Source organism: Cryptomeria japonica, chromosome 7 (genome assembly GCF_030272615.1).
Source record: "Cryptomeria japonica chromosome 7, Sugi_1.0, whole genome shotgun sequence".
In the NCBI taxonomy this organism is placed as follows: Eukaryota; Viridiplantae; Streptophyta; class Pinopsida; order Cupressales; family Cupressaceae; genus Cryptomeria; species Cryptomeria japonica.
The window spans coordinates 122,013,713-122,032,346 of record NC_081411.1 but is presented as its reverse complement, the minus strand read 5'-3'; the positions used below and the strand labels follow the sequence as shown (position 1 = coordinate 122,032,346).

General features: G+C 34.1%; 1 protein-coding gene across 1 annotated transcript; it reads left to right on the top strand.

Annotated features, from left to right (window-relative positions):
* Positions 1 to 7,954: 7,954 nt before the first annotated feature.
* Positions 7,955 to 12,944, top strand: LOC131045468 (disease resistance protein Roq1). The gene is made up of 5 exons (XM_057979050.2): positions 7,955 to 8,870; positions 9,266 to 10,361; positions 10,688 to 10,999; positions 11,097 to 12,365; positions 12,457 to 12,944. Exons 1-5 carry the CDS (start codon positions 8,332 to 8,334, stop codon positions 12,772 to 12,774), a joined length of 3,534 nt encoding a protein of 1,177 aa, XP_057835033.2. The 5' UTR covers positions 7,955 to 8,331; the 3' UTR covers positions 12,775 to 12,944.
* The last annotated feature ends 5,690 nt before the right edge of the window (positions 12,945 to 18,634 follow it).

Here is an 18,634-nt window from a genome sequence, read left to right as displayed (position 1 = left end):
TGATACTACAATTAAAAAGAAGGTAGGAGATCTATGAAAGGGGACATTAATAATAGAAGATAAAATTCATAACATCCTCATTTATGCCTTTATTATAGTGCATTGTTGATGAAATTGACCTACAATCCTATATTGACTTGAACGTGTTCCATGAAAAAGATAAGTGGGACAAAGAAAGAAACCCATAGAATAGGTAGCTAAAGAGTAGAAACAATTTAAGGTGTTTTCATTAATGAAGTGAGAAAAGGATTAGCTATAAATTGAACATTAAAGTAATACTTAATGCACATTGATCTATAAATATTGAATGTGTATGTTAGGATCACTTATGTAATTAAATACATACATATATGTCAATGTTTAGAATGATTAAATACAACGTGGAGGAGGTTTAAGGTTCCAACTCCCAAGGTATATGATAGTGAGGTAATAGATAATTAGCATTTCTTGAAGATGATAAATGATAGATATAAGGGCTAGGTTGGGAATATAAGGGTAAGAGATGTTAATTTGTTTGTTATATGATAAAAGTATGCCAAGGGTTGTGAGGTTTAGGGTAGGATAGGATAGAGGGTAACAATAGTGGTAAGAGAGGATGAAGCAAGAAAGGTGAAGGGTAAGGATTGAGAGGATGACACATAGGGGTAGGAGATAAAGTAGTTTCCTGAAAGAACATGATCATAGTTAAATGGATGGAGAGAGAGAGAGAGAGAGAGAGAGAGAGAGAGAGAGAGAGAGAGAGAGAGAGAGAGAGAGAGAGAGAGAGAGAGAGAGAGAGAGAGAGAGAGAGAGAGAGAGAGAGAGAGAGAGAGAGAGAGAGAGAGAAGTAGATTGTAACCATGCCTTTCTTAATGCATTGTTTGTTTTAAGGAGTGTACAAGCAGTCTATTTTTTATATAAGGGCGTCGGTACACATGTAGATTGCAACCATGCCTGTATTACATACATTTTTTTAGAAAAAGGCCGAAAAGATTATAATAATCAAAGAATGCTAAAAATTTAAAATAAATAAAGAATAGAATAAGAATGAATAATTCCTTGTAAATGAGTAAGAAATGTGGTCTCAAAATAATTCACACCCCTTGTATATGCTTCCAAATTTTGTATACATGTGTCTATTAGAGTAGTTCTAACCACAACATCTAATAAATTGATCTATCCTTTATGATTTGAAGGATGTCTATACCATGTCCCAAAGTTCCAATTTTGGTACAAGCTATGAGGATGTGAGAAAAGATTGCAAAGTTTGGCTTTACACCTACCAATTACATTTTTTTGAATGTTTCTAAAGACCACGTTAAAAATTTGATTGTGTGAATAATCTGCAATGGGTACATTCCATGGCTGCACTTTTCTTCAAGACATTCTATCAAATATTTCACATAATTCTGCATGTCTTGTGATCATGGCATTCCATAAGACCACATTTCTTTGAGGTATTTTATCAAATAGTTTATGTTCCTTTCTTATGCTTCCCAATTATCCATATATGTCTCTTAGAGCATTTCAAACGATAATATTTGACAAATATCCTACTTTATTTAAGCTTTTATGGATGTCCATACATATGATAAAATCTCTCTAGCTTTTATCTTTTGATTGATTGCATACCTTGTTCCAAAGCTCCATTCTGGCACGGTAAGGAGGATTTTGGAAAAGGTTGTGGATTGTGCTTTTACACCTACAAATTGTATTTTATTGAAAATTTTCGAAGCCTATTCAACAAATCCCTTTTGTGTATATCCTACAACCTTGTCATTCCAGGAGATCAAATTTTTTAGAGGCATCCTAAAGAATATTTTTTGTGCCTATATATGTATCCACATTTTACATAAATGTCTACCAAGGAATTTCCAAATCTTATTTAAATAATCACATTCTTGTTATGCTTTGATGGAGACCAATACCCTATTACAAAGCTCCTACTTTTGTATAGACTAGGATTGCACTAGAAAATACAAATTGATCAAGGGTTGAGATGAAACATTAGAATGGAGAGAAAATGAAGTTAATAATGTCAAAAATAATTAGAATGTATAAAAAATGAAATTAAATGGTTTTAAAATATGGAGAATAAGAAATTAACCAAAAAAGTATCGAAGTATTGAGAAAGAGGAGTTCGATAATATTGTATAAACAATTATTAACTTATATATATATATATATATATATATATATATATATATATATATATATATATATATATATATATATATATATATATATATATATTCACCTCGTTAAAAAAAAAAAACCATAAATTTCTTATTCTCCAATATAATAAGAAAACTCTTATTTTACCCTTATACATATCTATATATTGATAAACATGAGTAACATCTACCATCTCTAAGATTTGAGGAAATTTAAAGAATGACAACAATATATGAAACCTAAATAAGAAGAAAACCCATCAATCCAAATCAATTTGAAGGAGTTTGAGAAGAGGAAGTGATTGATTGCAAGATAGGGATCTCCAATTCATAATATGCCAATGATGGTTAACTATGATAGCAAGAGCACTAGAAGGTGAGATAGAGATTGAAGTGTCAAAGAATAGAAGTCACCAACCCTCAAGAAACAATAATTCCCTTATTAATACATCGTTTATTGGCACCAACCCAAAGGAAGCTACAATTCCTTAATTTGAGCTCCAACTCAGCACAAGACAGGCACTAACCTTTTACAAATCAAGAGGCACCTACCTTAGAACTAATTACAATAGATAATAGACATCCCCTATTTGAGATAGGATTAGAATGATATCAAATAGGACCTTTTGTGATTCTACTTTGTCATTTTGACACTCTCTAGTCCACTTGCTACTTTGCACTACACATACCACCTCTATACTGAAAGATAGATCAAGACTCGCGTGGATAGAACCACATAGCAATTTAATTTGTGATGGATAACCTTAGTTAGATCCACATATTCACTCATACAAAAAGAAAAGAAATTGATCTTCTTGAAATACATTTCTTTTCAATTCTAGATATGATCCTTATATTGGCTTCGATGCAATAAAATTATCACAAACAATGTCTTTTATGCACTACAATAATCGTATTCGATCAGAGGCTAGCCCATTTTTTATTTGATCAAAAATTACTTTATTGCTGTAGCTCAAGAACAATGATGAGTTTGAATTTGAGCATGAGTTTCCTTATGCGCAAGAATTGCTTGATAACCAGTGACTCTAATGGCAATTGTTTAGGAGAAGTGACTCTATATTCTAGGTTGTAGATGCAAATGGGAAGTCCATACCATTAAGTATTTGTGATTGCAATTTTTTTTTTTCTTTTGGTCTTTATATTTATTCTTGCCAAACCCTAGGAACAAATTAGTCTCCAAGTCGAGTAATAGGTGAGTGAACAATGACTTTTATGAAAAATAAAATTTTGGCTAAAGTGTTATATTTGTCACTCTTTAAAGTATGGTTGTGGAAACTTTAATAACCATGGACCCATGAGCTAGTATTTTTTTTAGTCATTGCTTTGTTACATTAGCAATATATTTCATCTCATCAATTTTTAAGGCATCCTCATGAGAGATAATAGTGGGTATAGAAAACAACATTTGAGAATATTGAAGAGGTATGACTCCAAGTGTTTAATATAAGAGGTCAATTGAAGTACTTGTTCTTTTAGCTTATGCTTGGTCTAGTTGCTTATTCATTTTACAAATGATGGAAGTAATGATAGATAGATTATTCTCAATTTATAATTGTCTTATCTATACTCCAAAATTAACCTTCAACACTTGATAATCAAATGGTTGGAGGTCTCTTTATCTTTATCCATAATTAGAGGGTACCAATATTTTTATCCTTGACTATGGTGTATTAGTATAAATTAATAAATAATTATATTTTTCTTTTCTTGAGGTGGTTTGTATAACATTGTTGAAATTGTTTACAAATCTATTACTAAAGGTTTGGAAACCCTCTTTATTTTCTTGGTAGTGATATTACGCCATGTTAAAAATTCAACAAGATATGAATCAACTTCTTCTTTTGACTCTTTCCCCTACTCTTGGCATCTTGAACATTTTGCACATAAGTTTGTAGGAGAGGAGAAGAAATAGGTAGGAATTATATGCAAACTTTAGAAATTAGATGAACCAAATTCCTAATTTTGAAATTGTAGTTGTATCCTCTAGAGGTGGGCATTTCTTTATATTTTCTCTATCAAATTGATCAAATAGAACAAATAGTTTTATCCTTTTTAAAAATATTTGTCTTGCCTAATTAAGGATAGGATTCATAAACCTTTTTTTTCTCCCAGGGCAATAATTCCAACTTTAACTAGTCCAAGGTAAGGATCTTTCCTTGCTATAAGATAAATTGGTTATGAAGTCATATAGAAAATTTGGCATCTTGAAATTGTAAAAATTTCTTATGTAAGGTGTCACTGATCAGATTTTCCTAATCATTTATTTATTTATTTTCAAAGATGATAGTCACAAATTTGAACATCCAAGATTAAAAATTTCTAGCATTTTGATTTTCTACTAGTATATTTAAAATGGATTGAAAATTATTAATTTATGTTTGGAAATCACTCTTAATTGACATCTTAGGCAACCTTAAATCATTCTAGGTGCCTTCAACAATAGTTAGTGCATGACGAGAAATTTGAAATGTCTCCTCAATCCACTCTTGCATGATATCTAGGAACACTCACAGACCATCTTTAAGGTTTTCAAATATTTGGTGTATTTTTGCAGTCTATCTTTGGATATTTTGGCAACAGTGAAGACACCCCAAATTCCATTTTGTTAATAGCCTGCAATCAAGGGCGTTCAGATGAGAACACATTTCTTTGAGGCATTCTGTCAATCAGTTCGCGTGCCTTGTCTAAGCTTACACATTTTGCATACGTCTACCATGGCAGTTGCACTTACATCATCTCTGTGATGGATGTCCATACCCTGTTCCAAAGCTCTCATTTTCCCACAGGCTGGCAAAGGTCGCATAGTCTGGCTTTATACCAGCCAATCAAATTTGGTTGCAAGTTGTAAATCCTTTTCATCAAATGCGTTTTGTGCATATCCTGCAACCATGGCATTCCATGAGACCACGTTTCTTTGAGGCATCCGATCAAACAGTTCATATGCCTTGTCCATACTTCCACATTTTGCAAACATGTCAAACAGAGCATTTCCAATTGTAGCATCTGATAATAATTGCCCTTATGTCCTGCTTTAATGGATGTCCTTACGTTCTGCTTTAATGGATGCCCATACCCTGTTTCAAAGCTCCCATTTTGGTACAGGCAGAGAGTACGTTGGCAAATAATACTGATCGGAATGGAAGCCTGTTTGCTGCATTGACTGCGTTGTGAGGATCCCCATGTTTTCTGTCTGCTGCATAAAGCAGAAAAGGTCGTGAAAATATCTCAGCAATGAGGTATTCAATGACAGCTGCGAGGTGGACGAAAGTGCCCTCTCCCATTCGGTTTATTCTATGCAAAGAAACACGCGGGAAGAGTATTCAAATTCAAAATTCAAAATGTTAACGGTGATTGTTTTCTTAACAGAAACGGATGGGAATGAACTGTCAGGGAAGGAATGGGCCCACAGCCACCTAAGCAGTCAAAGCTTAGTGTGTGCTGTTTAAGGGCGGCCCTTTGCTACAAGTGGTACTGTAATCATTTCAACCAATTATACCCCTTCTCACTCACTGAAATCGATAACATGACCAAGCTTCATAGTCCACTTCATTAGATTGCACCATGAGCGAAACTTCTATTAACCGTGGTGACTCATCCTCCCTTCTTCAACTCGCTTCAGAGACAACGTATGCGTTAGGGAAGGGAAGAAAGATATGGTTCCTTGGTACGATCGATCGAATGGATGAATCCAGAGATTGGTTCGAATAGGGAAAACTCAATAGGTTGAGTTGAGCCTTCATTTTACTCATTGACATCGGTTACAATTAGCGTAGTGTCGTCTTTAGAGTTAAGATTATGGTTTAATTTGGATCAGAATTTAATTAGGGTTAATTAGGGTTATAGTTAGGTTAAGATCAAGGTTAGCATTCAATTTGGATTATAATTCAATTAGATTAAAAGTTAAATTAGAGTGACAATTATGTATAGGGTTAGTGTTTGGAGTTCAATTAGGGTTAGATTTCAATTAAGGTTACGTATGGTTAAGATTATAGTTCAATTTGAGTTACGATCCAATCATGATTAGAGCTAAAATAAGGTTACAAATACATATAGGGTAAGGGTTAATTATGATTAGTTAAGGGTTTAATCAAGGTTGTGGTTTCATATATAAGATTGGAGTTCAATTTGAGTCAATGCTCAATAATGGTTAGGGTTAGAGTCACAAAAATATATAATGTAAAGGTTACTACTCAATTAGAGTTAAGTTTCAATTAGATTTAGGATTAACATTAGGGTACAATTAAGATTTAAAAAATTATGCTCCTAAAAATAGATTCTCTAAACATAAAAAAATTACAATTAAATATACTAATTTATGAATTACAACAATAAATATTACTAACATACTTACCCTTAGAAAAATTTATCTAAAAATATCAAAAAATATCATTTCCCAAATACTTATTCTATTTTAATTACAAATCTCAAAAAATTTAAAATCTTTAGTATAATTTATTCTAGAAACAAATAAACTAATATTATAAATGGCTTATTCACTACAATTAAGCTTTAAAAAATTATGCTCCTCAAAATAGATTCTCTCAACATAAAAAATTTAAAGTTAAATATACTAATTTATGAATTACAACAATAAATATTACTAACCTGCTTATCCTTGGAAAAATTTATCTAAAAATATTAAAAAATATTATTTCCGAAATACTTATTCTATTTTAATTACAAATCTTAAAAATTCAAAATCTTTAATATAATTTGTTCTAGAAACAAATAAACTAATATTATAAACGACTTTATTCATTGGAAAAATCCAAAGACGAGATATTAAGTGTGTACAATAAGCTTTATTCATTGGAAAAATCCAAAGACGAGATATTAAGTGTGTACAATAAGCTTTATTCATTGGAAAAATCCAAAGACGAGATATTAAGTGTATACAATAAGCTTTATTCATTGGAAAAATCCAAAGACGAGATATTAAGTGTATACAATAAGCTTTATTCATTGGAAAAATCCAAAGACGAGATATTAAGTGTGTACAATAAGCTTTATTCATTGGAAAAATCCAAAGACGAGATATTAAATGTGTACAATAAGCTTTATTCATTGGAAAAATCCAAAGACGAGATATTAAATGTGTACAATAAGCTTTATTCATTAAAAAATCCAAAGACGAGATATTAAATGTGTACAATAAGCTTTATTCGTTGGAAAAATCCAAAGACTAGATATTAAGTGTGTACAATAAGCTTTATTCATTAGAAAAATCCAAAGACAAAGATATTAAGTGTGTACAATATGCTTTACATTTTCTATTTTATTCGAGACTCAACATGTGTGAATAGTTTTAGAAAGTGTCAAGCAAATGTCTAGATTTTCCAGTCCTGGGCCCACACGATTCTTCTAGTCCAGAAATTCTTTCTAAAACCAACAAATAGAGGATGGACTTTGGAGACGTATAACGTACAATTCATTCAAACGCATTTTGCATCGTCCGTCACAAAAGAGTCCGCAAGAAATTTGGGTCTCTTTGATGTAATTTTATAAAATATTTCTAGTCTTTACAATTGTAGTTGTCACGTCTGGTTCTATGCTGAATGCATATTTGACTGTACCAAATTAACTGAAATTTAGAATAAGATATGGTTTAGAATTTTTCCTAATTAAAGAGATTTCAATTGTGATTTCTTTGAAAAACTAAGTGGAATGTTTTTTTATCTGATTAATTTGTAATTAGAATAATCTTTTTCACAAAAATTTCATGATTTTATTTGACTAGTTTGTATATGGAACAAATTTCTTACTTTTGACTAATTTGCATCTCAAAAATTCTTGCCCCACGACAAGTTTTCTCACTTACATCTGGGAAAAAAAACATCTATCTTTTCTCACTTGACTAATTTACATCTGGAAAAATCTCCTCCACAAGTTTCTTAACTTGAACTATGAAAAAATCTCCTCCACAAAATATTTTTCTGACTTGACTAAATTACAGCTGAAAAAATCTCTTCCACAAATTTCCTGATTCGACTATGAAAAATCTCGTCCACAGACAAATTTGCATACTGAAATCTTCTCCACTACAAATTACTTGAGCCGATTAACCTGCCCATTTGCCTTGGAATCCTTCGTCTTACCATAAAGTAGGCGACCACCCATTTCCTTTTATCTGCGTTCATTTCAGTATCTCACAATAGAAATGGCTTCCTCTTCCACACCCAGGCAACATGAATCTCAGCTACAAAACGCTTTTGATCAAATTGCACCTTACCTTGAATCCACCTCAAAAGAGCCGTGGGACATATTTATTAATCATCGTGGAATTGATGTCAAACACACATTAGCTACCGCCATCTACCATAAACTTCATCCCATGGGATTGCATGTGTTTCTCGATGTGGAAGCTCTTGAGCCTGGTGATGTCATGCCAGCAGAAATACAACGCGCCATAAATAGTGCTGCCCTTCACATTGCCATTTTTTCTCCCAACTATGCTCAATCCCCATGGTGTTTGGCTGAGCTATCCTTCATGCTGAAAACTGGTGCTAAAATCATTCCCATTTTCTATCATGTTGAGCCCTCTGAGCTTAGATGGATTGATCTAGGAGAAGGTATGTATGCCAAAGCATTTTCGGAGCATGGGAAGAAGGGAAAATACTCCCCAGAAAAGCTTGACGAGTGGAAAAGGGCACTCTACAACATTTCATTCCATTCCAGCTACCAGGTTAACAAGAATGAGTATGTATATATAGTACAGAATAAAAAAACAGAGCTATGCATTTATTTTAATTTATGTTTGGAACTGAAAAGAGAATATTTATATAATTAGACAGTCTTCTTAAAAGCCTCAATCCAACTGTTTTATATTTACTAACCTACTCCAAACCTTTTCTTAAAACCACTTGCAAAGCTATTTTATATACAATCTTTCATTAAAAAGAGAAAGTCCTAAACTCACATAACTAAACCCTTAAATATATGACTTTCTATTCTCTAACAGTTCTTTTTCATTTCTTCCATGGTAAATCTGAAATCTCTTTTATATTGGTTCTACTTCTATTCTATTTTGTCGACATTATTCAAGCAGGATATTGTGTTCTATTTTGTTTAAAAATTTCGGTTCAAAATGTCAGGGATGAGGCCAGAATTTTGAAGAATATTGTGAATTGTGCAATCAAAGCCATTAAAATGGTATCCTTGCCAGTAGCAGAGCATCCGCAGGGGTTAGATGATCTTGTAGAAGGATTCCAATCAGTTGTAAGTAAAGAGAAAGTGCAGATTACCGGGATCGTGGGAATGGGAGGTAGTGGTAAGACCACACTGGCCAAAGAGCTATTCAACAGGAACTTTTCCTCCTTCGACAGATGCAGTTTTGTTTTCGATGTGCGAGATGCAGCATCAAAGTATGCCCTAGCTAAAAAGCAGAAAAAGCTTCTGAGGGACCTTGGTGTTGATCATTTGCCATTCGATCATGTAGATGAAGGCAAGGCCGTTCTTGGAAATCGTTTGGGCTCTCATCAGGTGCTCATAGTTCTGGATGACATTGATCACGTCGACCAGCTGAATACTCTACTGCCAAACAAAGACAATCTTGGACCCCAAAGTATGGTCATTGTCACAACAAGGGAATTGGGAGTTCTTATTTCATGGGGTCTCTCCTGCATATATAAAATGCCAGGACTCAACAGGTCAAACGCTGAGAAGCTCTTCTGCTGGCATGCATTCTTGCAACCCTCCCCACCTGCTGGATTTATTTCGCTGGTTGAAAAGTTCTTAAAGGCAGGCAATGGTTTGCCTCTTTCACTGAAGGTATTTGGGGGACAGCTATATGGCAGTAACTCCAAAGCTAACTGGAAATCCCAATTAAAAAAATTATCAAGAATATTGCCCACCGACATCAAGCAAAGGCTACAAGTTAGCTACGATGCACTCGATGAAGAAGAGAAAGAGATGTTCTTGGATGTAGCATGTTTTCTCATTGGAGAAAATAAAAGCAGGGCCATAGCAGTGTGGGATGGATCGGGTTGGAGTGGTGCGCCTGGTTTAGAAACACTTGTGAATAAATCTCTTGTGGAGCTGGTCTCCGATCCAGTCTACTCTGGGCAAAGCCCCTCCTACGCGGATAAGATAAGGATGCATGATCATCTTAGGGATATGGGAAGAGAAATTGCAAGTACACATTCCTCATATCGTATTTGGTTTCCAGAGCAGATAAAGCAACATTCCCTGGTAAGGTTAATACTGGCAAATTTTCTTATATTACAACCTTTTCTTAATCGTTGATAAGTGAAGGTGTTACAAATTAGTTTGGGTCGGGTTTAAACAGCATCTTTTAAGCTTTTTTTTTTTTTGTGGCATTTGAAACAACACTTGTGTGGTTAATAGAATGAGTGTATTAGTGTGATTTTAAAGACCATCTAAATAAGTCAGAACTTAGTACCCAAGATAAAGAGGTTCTGTTTACAGCTGAAATAATAGTTTGTCACACTGTCTGCCTGCCTCTGCTTTCACCGAGTTCGATTGACAAGCTTTGCATTTCCTGTTTGTTAATACAGGAAAGAATGCTGATTCGAGGTATTCAAAGTGCCGATGCTTTTTGTGCGTTCAAAGAGTACAAATATCCACTAATGAGAACTTCAAAGAGACAATCTAAACTCCCAAGATTGTCAGTTAAATTACAAATTCTTTTTGTCAGAGGAAATGAGTTCACGGAAGAGTTTGCATCATTATCTGAAGATCTTGTGTGGCTCCGCTGGGAGAATTTTCCTCAAAGAAGCCTTCCATCATGGTTTACACTGAGAAATTTGAGTGTTTTAGAGCTTTCGGGTGCTAATGAGTTGGAAGAATTGTGGAAGAGCAATGCGGATGTAAGTATTTCTGTTATTGTTGAGGAAGAATACTTATAAACTTTTCAATACTTTATGTTTTCTGATTTGAATTGAATATAATATTGGTTGCCTGCAGCCTCCATTGCAATTGAGAGAGCTTATTATATTTGGTATGAGTAAATTGCAATCGCTTCCAAACTCAGTGGGGCGCCTTAAGCACTTGAAAAAGATTGACTGTTACTATAGTGGTGGCACTTTGCCAGAAGAATTATGTGGCCTCCAGTCACTGGAGTTTTTGGCTTTATCAAGCAGTACAATGCTATCGTCACTACCTGCTGGATTTGGTAATTTACTAAGCTTGCAGCATTTATCTCTACAGTGTTGCCGTCTCTTGAGGGCGTTGCCAAATTCTTTCAAGCAGCTGATACACCTGAAATATCTGAATTTACCAGGCTGTGAAATCTTATCTTCATTACCTGCTGGTTTCGGTGATTTAATAAACTTGCAGACTATAGATCTGGAGTCTTGTAAGCAGTTGAAGACGTTGCCGGATTCATTCAAGCAGCTGATACACCTGAAATCTCTAAATTTAAAGTACTGTGAAAAGATTAAACTGAGATTGGATATGCTGGAGCACATGAGACAGCTCGAGTATTTGAACCTCAGCTTTTGCAAGGAACTGGAAGATTTGCCTCGTCAAATCATAAATCAGGTATCCCTGACAGTGTTGGATCTACAAGGTTGTATCAGTTTAAGGGGTTCACCAACAAACATTGGCGAACTGGGCAGCTTAAAGTCGCTAACAATTGAGAGTCTTTTGTTGCCAAGCCTGCTAAATTTTCCTGGAAGATTATGCTCGTTGATAAATATGTCAATAGTAAATTCTGACAGTGAAACGACTTTTGATGCCGGGGCTGCTTCTTCACTTGAAATACTTAAGAAAAAAGACTTAGAAGATTGCAAACAAGTTTCCAGGATGTTAATTTCCAATGATTGTTGTCCCAGTCTTGAAACTCTGGAAATTTGGTGGAATCACCATTTAATGGAGATAGAGACGCTTCCAATGTCACTCAAGATTCTAGATATATGCAATTGCAAAGTGCTGAAGAACATCAGGTGTATTGGTAATCTCGCAAACCTCAAGAAACTGGAAATATCTGACTGTCCGGAGATAGACGAGCTTCCAAGTTTCTTATACTTGGCTTCGCTGAAAAAATTCAGAATTAGTGATTGCCCAAAAGTTGAGAAAATAGAAGGTTTGGAACACTGTAAGTCATTAGAGACACTGAAAATAGGCTTGAAAGTGCCAGGTATACCGAGTTTGGAGAAAGTGGAGAGATTGGAAAGACTAGAGCTCGAATGCAACACCATATCAGCTCTTAAACCTTGTATTCAGTCTATGAAGGTAATAAAAATTGTTTCAAATTCAGAATTTTCATTATTCTAAAAATGTTCATGTTTATGATTGAATGTTTGGCATACAATTCGATTTGTAGGAATGTCCAAGCGAAATGGAGATCCAAGGTAGCGTGATCAATTTTGTGAAGCCAACAGTAAACTCTTTGGGGTTTCCTGGTATTACGGTCACAGAGATGGAAGCGGGGTCCGATCTCTTAAAGATTCGAGATTCCGCTTATATTTTGTATTATGATGAGAAGAGGAAAGTTGTATATATAGGTCTGTTCTGCCATAACGCAGGCTGTTGTGCGTACAACTACGCCACTATATTTACTGGCAAGAAAGCAATGGTAGTGACAGGCCAGGAGGGAAGAGTTGTGGAAGCTTTTTACCAATTATTCGCACTCCTGGAATAGTTGGCACTTGCACAAACGCTCCAACCTGGCACAGTGACAACCTTGATAAAACCAGCAATAGCAAATTTACAGTTTTCGTTAAATTGTTTTGCTTATTTGTTTATTAACAATTTGCATTTATGTGTGAGTGGAATGTAGTAAGTATTATTTTAGAAACGGGTTAGTATTCATCAGCTGTAATGTTGTGTAAATTTTGATGCATAGTAGGTTGATTAGAAAAGAAGATCTAATAGTTGAGCATCTTAATTTTGTCTTTTTGAAAATCTTATGTGACAATTTTACATCACTATTGATATTTTACAGAAGCTTACTTGGCAAGTCCCTTACTTATAACTAAGGTTTCAGGGTCAAATCATCAAATAAGAGACCACATAAGCATGGTTTTTGTCAAGGTGTCTAAAAAGGCCCAAAAAAAGTGAGACCGATGGTTCTCCACTAAGTCATGTTTTATTGTGGGTTGATGTGGCATCACATGATTTGTTGCTTTTAGATCCAAGAAACATGTGTCATTCAATTATGAGTACTCATCATCAACACTAATGACATCTCTTGATAGGGGGCGTCCAAACATCAAAAATGATGTTTACTACAAAAATAAGACATAATCTAGAATATTATGTTTGGGATAAGAAAGTTGAAATTCTTTTTCCAAGTAACTTGTGGCTCATACCACTTCCACTAATTAGCATTAATTACCTCATCAACGCTAAGCTAGAAAGTGAGATTAACATTGAAACCATTATCTCCTATCTATTGAGTAATGATATACTGTCCAAATTGAATAGTTTTAAGCTTATGATACTGTTGATCCTTAAATTTATGTTTATTCATATGAAGTTAGACTTTTGGAAGGGATGTGATGCTTATCATAGATCTCCTTATACTAAGAAGTCTAAAGAGCTGCCTACGAAACTTAGTGTTTTATTTCTTTTGTTGATGTGATGAAGTTGGAGGAAGAAAAATGAGAATCTCATATGGATCAAGAGGGCGATATCCATCCATAATATACTTTATAAGGAGAATGGCCTATATAGACATGTGAAGATCAATTATAATTGTGCTACAAATTATTGTTTAATAGAATGAAGTAATATTTGATTGAGAACTTTATTTGTGGATGGAAAGTTGTATAATAGTAAAGTTGAGACCCCCAAAAGACAGCCAAGTCACTTCCAAAATTGACTCAAAAATCTAGAACAATGATTAGAAATAATAAAAAGACAAACCAAAATCACACCATACACTACTAACAAATAATTATGTAGTCTTAAAAACATCTACGATTTTTCTTATAAAGAATTAAGATGGCCATTTTTTAAAATCAGCATGCCACAAAAAAAAATCATGTTGTCTGAAGGTAGAAGGCAACCTACTGAAACATCCATAGATATAGACTACCATATGTGAGAGGAGATAAGAAGCGGTTGATATAAACTAGAATTTTTATTAACACCCTTTGATTCACTACAAAGAGAGCATGACTGAATGAGATATTCCTCTTGCTTCCTATGAAGACTTCTTGCCTCTACTAAATTTCGAAAAGATTTATGTTCGAAGGTTCACAATTAGGGATATTTGTATTGAGTGTTTAAACCCTGAGTTGTGTGTTCAATCGCTACCCCTATTCCAAAGTCTTTCAATCGAATCACTGGTAGCCAACATTCAAATTCCGCAATACAGCATGTTAAGTTCTTCTCAAAGGTGTTATATTACTGTATGAGCACACGAAGCCCTCACTCGTAGCCTTGGGATCTTTCACTGCTCATTTAGTAGTCTAATCGCAAGCCTAGACTGCTTATCATTTGGCGATATATGTTACCAAATGTTTCTGTTCCCCAATTGAGTTACCATGGTGGTGACTGGCCTGTACACTAACACCAATAGCGTGAACTAAATGTTTAGCCTCTACAAACGATGTCCCTATGCCTCCACATTATTGAATGTTGTCCCAATTAAGCACGACTATGTGGAACCCACCTTACCCAAAAGTTGAGAAGGATAAATCAATAAATGAATTGGATAACATGGAAGCTCGCTGTATGTTCGTGTCCATCCAATTTTCATCCAATTTTCACATCCTGTAACTAGTATATATATATATATATTTAAGAAAATTATATAAAATACATCAAAAGATCTTTTTTGAGGTGTCTATAATTTATTAATAAAAATAAAAATTATAAAAAAATGAGACAGATAAGAATAAATTATGCAATTATAGAAAATGGAAGTCACCATGAAGAAGAACTGTAATTCATAATCAACTCCCTGTGCAAAATTTCTCCCACTTTCAATCCTCGAGTCTTTTGCAATCACTTAAACAGGCTTCTGTATAGGACACATTCTCTGTTTTGTGCATGCGTTCCTAACCTTTTCCTTCCAAAAACGGGTAGAAATAAAATCTAATAGTCACAGCTCCCTGTGCAAAATTGATATAACTTAAACATGCCAATATTTGGACACACCCTGTTTTGTAGATAGCTAATAAGTTGTCTACCTTTTTCTCCCACCACCTTCATATCTGTATTGTATACATTATAATTGTCACAAAATAATCTAAATATGCAACGAACCCAAAAAAAATATATGATTCAAGAATTTATAGTATTCATATCTAATTGAGTCACAAATATATTTCAGCAAACTCAGTGCTCTGTGCTAATGATTAGTAAAAATTTCACAATTTTCCTATTCCGTCTGAATCTTTAGGGCAGAATGTACACAACTGTCTCTGATATATATACATGTGGACAATCCCCAATTAAAAAGGATATATATCTATCTATAAATGGATAGCAACCAAGAGCGTTTGGAGTAGTGGATGCTCAATGCCTCCATTTTAGAGTCCTTTCCATAAAATCAAAATTTTCCTTTCATTCGCAATACTTATTCTGGTTATGTATATTCTAACAAAAAGTACCAAGACAACTTATTCCGTAAAGTTCAATATGATGCGGATTTGTTGTAGAAACAAATGTATTTTGTATGCCGATGGTTTAGGAAAGATGTGTTTATGCAAAGGTTGTTGCTTAAAGAAATTTTGTATGAGCATTTGGCCTTGGACTATATCAATTGGCATATATGCTATAGGTTGTCTCAAGTGAGGCTTAGATTCTTGATTGGTTCAATAAGTCTACGTTGATCTTTCGATGCAAAAGACTGAATTGTATATATCAAGTGAATCAACTGTAATAACAAGACGGAAAATTTATGAATTCATATTTTACTCATGTCCATCACCTAATGACCAGGAAAATAAAATCCGAGATACATGCGCAATAAACAAAAAAAATTATAAAAAATTTGCAAACCCCAAACAGAAGAGGCGAAATTAAAAAAAGAAAAAAAAATGAGGTGCAGCCATAACAGGCTACAACCCCGAATAAGGAGAGCATGACTTCACCTGGGGGTCGTGTGGCCACAATGCTGAAATTCGTAACCCCAAAATGGGGTGAAGCTCCTCCTTTTCCAGCCATTCTGCCCTCTGCCTCTGCACATAAACACAATTAAACCGACTCAAAAAAAATGGCATAGAGAAATCGAAAAAGGCGGTACTCAATTCAATTAGTCAAATTCCTCTGCATTACCTGATTAAAACCCCTTAAACAAAATGGCTGTAGAAGCTCCACAAAAGTCGCTGCAGGAGATTACAGAGGACGATTAAAACTGCGGCAAAACGACCTTCGTTCGCGCCTTTACCCGATGAATTTCCTAGACCCCACGTTATTTTGAATAAATGTTAAAAAAGTTCTATAACTGTCTTGACTTAATGTGTTTTTTGGTTTGTATTTTGTGGTTTTTTTTGGGGTTAATGTATAATTTGGGGTGACTAGAGGCAAGACTAGTCTATGGGATGTACCAAACCACCCGCAAGCTAGGTGTATTGGGTGTCATGATTTAATGCTTTTATATGCACTCGGGGAACAACACCACTAGTCATGGATGTTCCAATAAATGTACATTTATTGTGAACCCAAACTCTCACTTACTAACTTTAAAGAAACCCAAAAAATGATAACTAAATTCCCACTAACAAATTTCACATGTACCAATAGTCACTTACATTTTAGCTTTTTTGCTCCATAATTGACCCATTTGTGCACAACTATTGGGGCATTTATGCACAACTACTAAGTCATTTGTACATAGGTATTGGCATTTTCAATTGCACGGTTATTAGGACATCTTTAAGTAGGTATTGGATGGAACTTTGAAATGTGTACTTTTTTACCCTTGCATGCATAATGAATGCTACAGTGTGCATCATTACTAACTAGAAGCTAAAAGAATAGCTATAAGTAGTTAAGTCACATACAGAGACAACAACAAAAAAAATGTTGAAATTCGATGTACTATTTAGGATCTATGAGTGCACGAAATTAGCTATAATGGCTACTGGTACACTTCCCCTAGTTCTTCACATCCTTTATACAGTTTTATAATGTCTCTTGGTGCAACTAGGTGGGGTTTTAAAAAAAAAACTAGCCACCTCCTCTTTAGTGAACCAATTCATGGACAAATAAAAATGATACATGTGGTCATTTATTAAAAGAAAGATATTAACTAAGGTCTATAGGGGAAGGGAAAGCCATGATGAAAAGATTGTGGGCCTACAAGTTGTATACCTAGAAGTTATCTGGCAAATATGTCATCGAGGAAGACTAAGGACAAGCCACACTCAAATAGTTTTCCACACAATAACGTAATACTATCTAAAAATTGAATCACTATATTTTTGAATTGAAAAAAGATGCAAATTACAAGAATATAATGTAGCAACAATTGCAAGAAAGGATGAATCCAGAAGAATAAGGAGTAGTTTGCTCTAGTAGAACAAACAAAATTGCATCAATAATCAACAAAGACAACAATCAACTATGCCATGCATATACAAGGCTAACAATAGATAGCCATATGCATAATTGGAAATAGTTGTTCAAATAGAGACAAGACTACATCAAGTTAGAGAAGACAACCATCAAGTTTGCAAGATAGACTTTAAACCTGGTGCCATAGGGATACACTTTTTCTTCAAAAGCTGCTCCGATTCAGTTTCAATTTTTTGAATTTGAAAGTCCAACTTTAAACTCTTCATGATATCTGCCTGAAAAGGAGAAAAGAAAGAAGCAAGACAATACAAAACATCATATAGACAACCATCAACTTTGTAAGAAAGGCCTTAATCCTTGCATCGTAGTGATACTCTTTTTCTTCAAAAGCTCAAGTTCAGTTTTAAATTTTTGAATTTGACAGTCTAACTTTAAACTTTTCATGATATCCACCTAAAAATTGAATCAATATTGATTTGTGACACCATGGACTTGAAGAGATCATAACATCAAAAAACCTTTGAAGGTATTAACCCACCCTTGAATTAATGAAAACCTATATATGCATTAGCATTTACTATTTAAATGCATTGATAGAGATGGTTGTGAGGCTTTGCATTTAAAAAATACAAGTGTGATATTTATGCATGGTATCAAATGAGTCAATCTCTAAGTTGTTGTTGCTATTATTTTCTATATCTCAAGATGAGTAGATTTATAATTCATATAGCCACATCAAAGTTTAGAGATCTACTTATTTACTAGTGACAACTCACGGTAGAATTGAATTTTACTTATATGTGAAAATTCATACTAAATCCTACTCAATAAAAGAATTCTCATTTTCTATGTAAATTCTTATTTTTGGAATCATATTCTTGTATCAGTCAAATTATGCAACCCTTAGTCATTAGCTATTTCTTTGGAAATGCAAGCCTTGATTTAAAAAAAATATTTTAAATTTAGCTTTGGGTCGTTTTAGCTTTGGGTCGTGAAATCCTTCAAATGAGTCATTGATCGATGTCTCTATT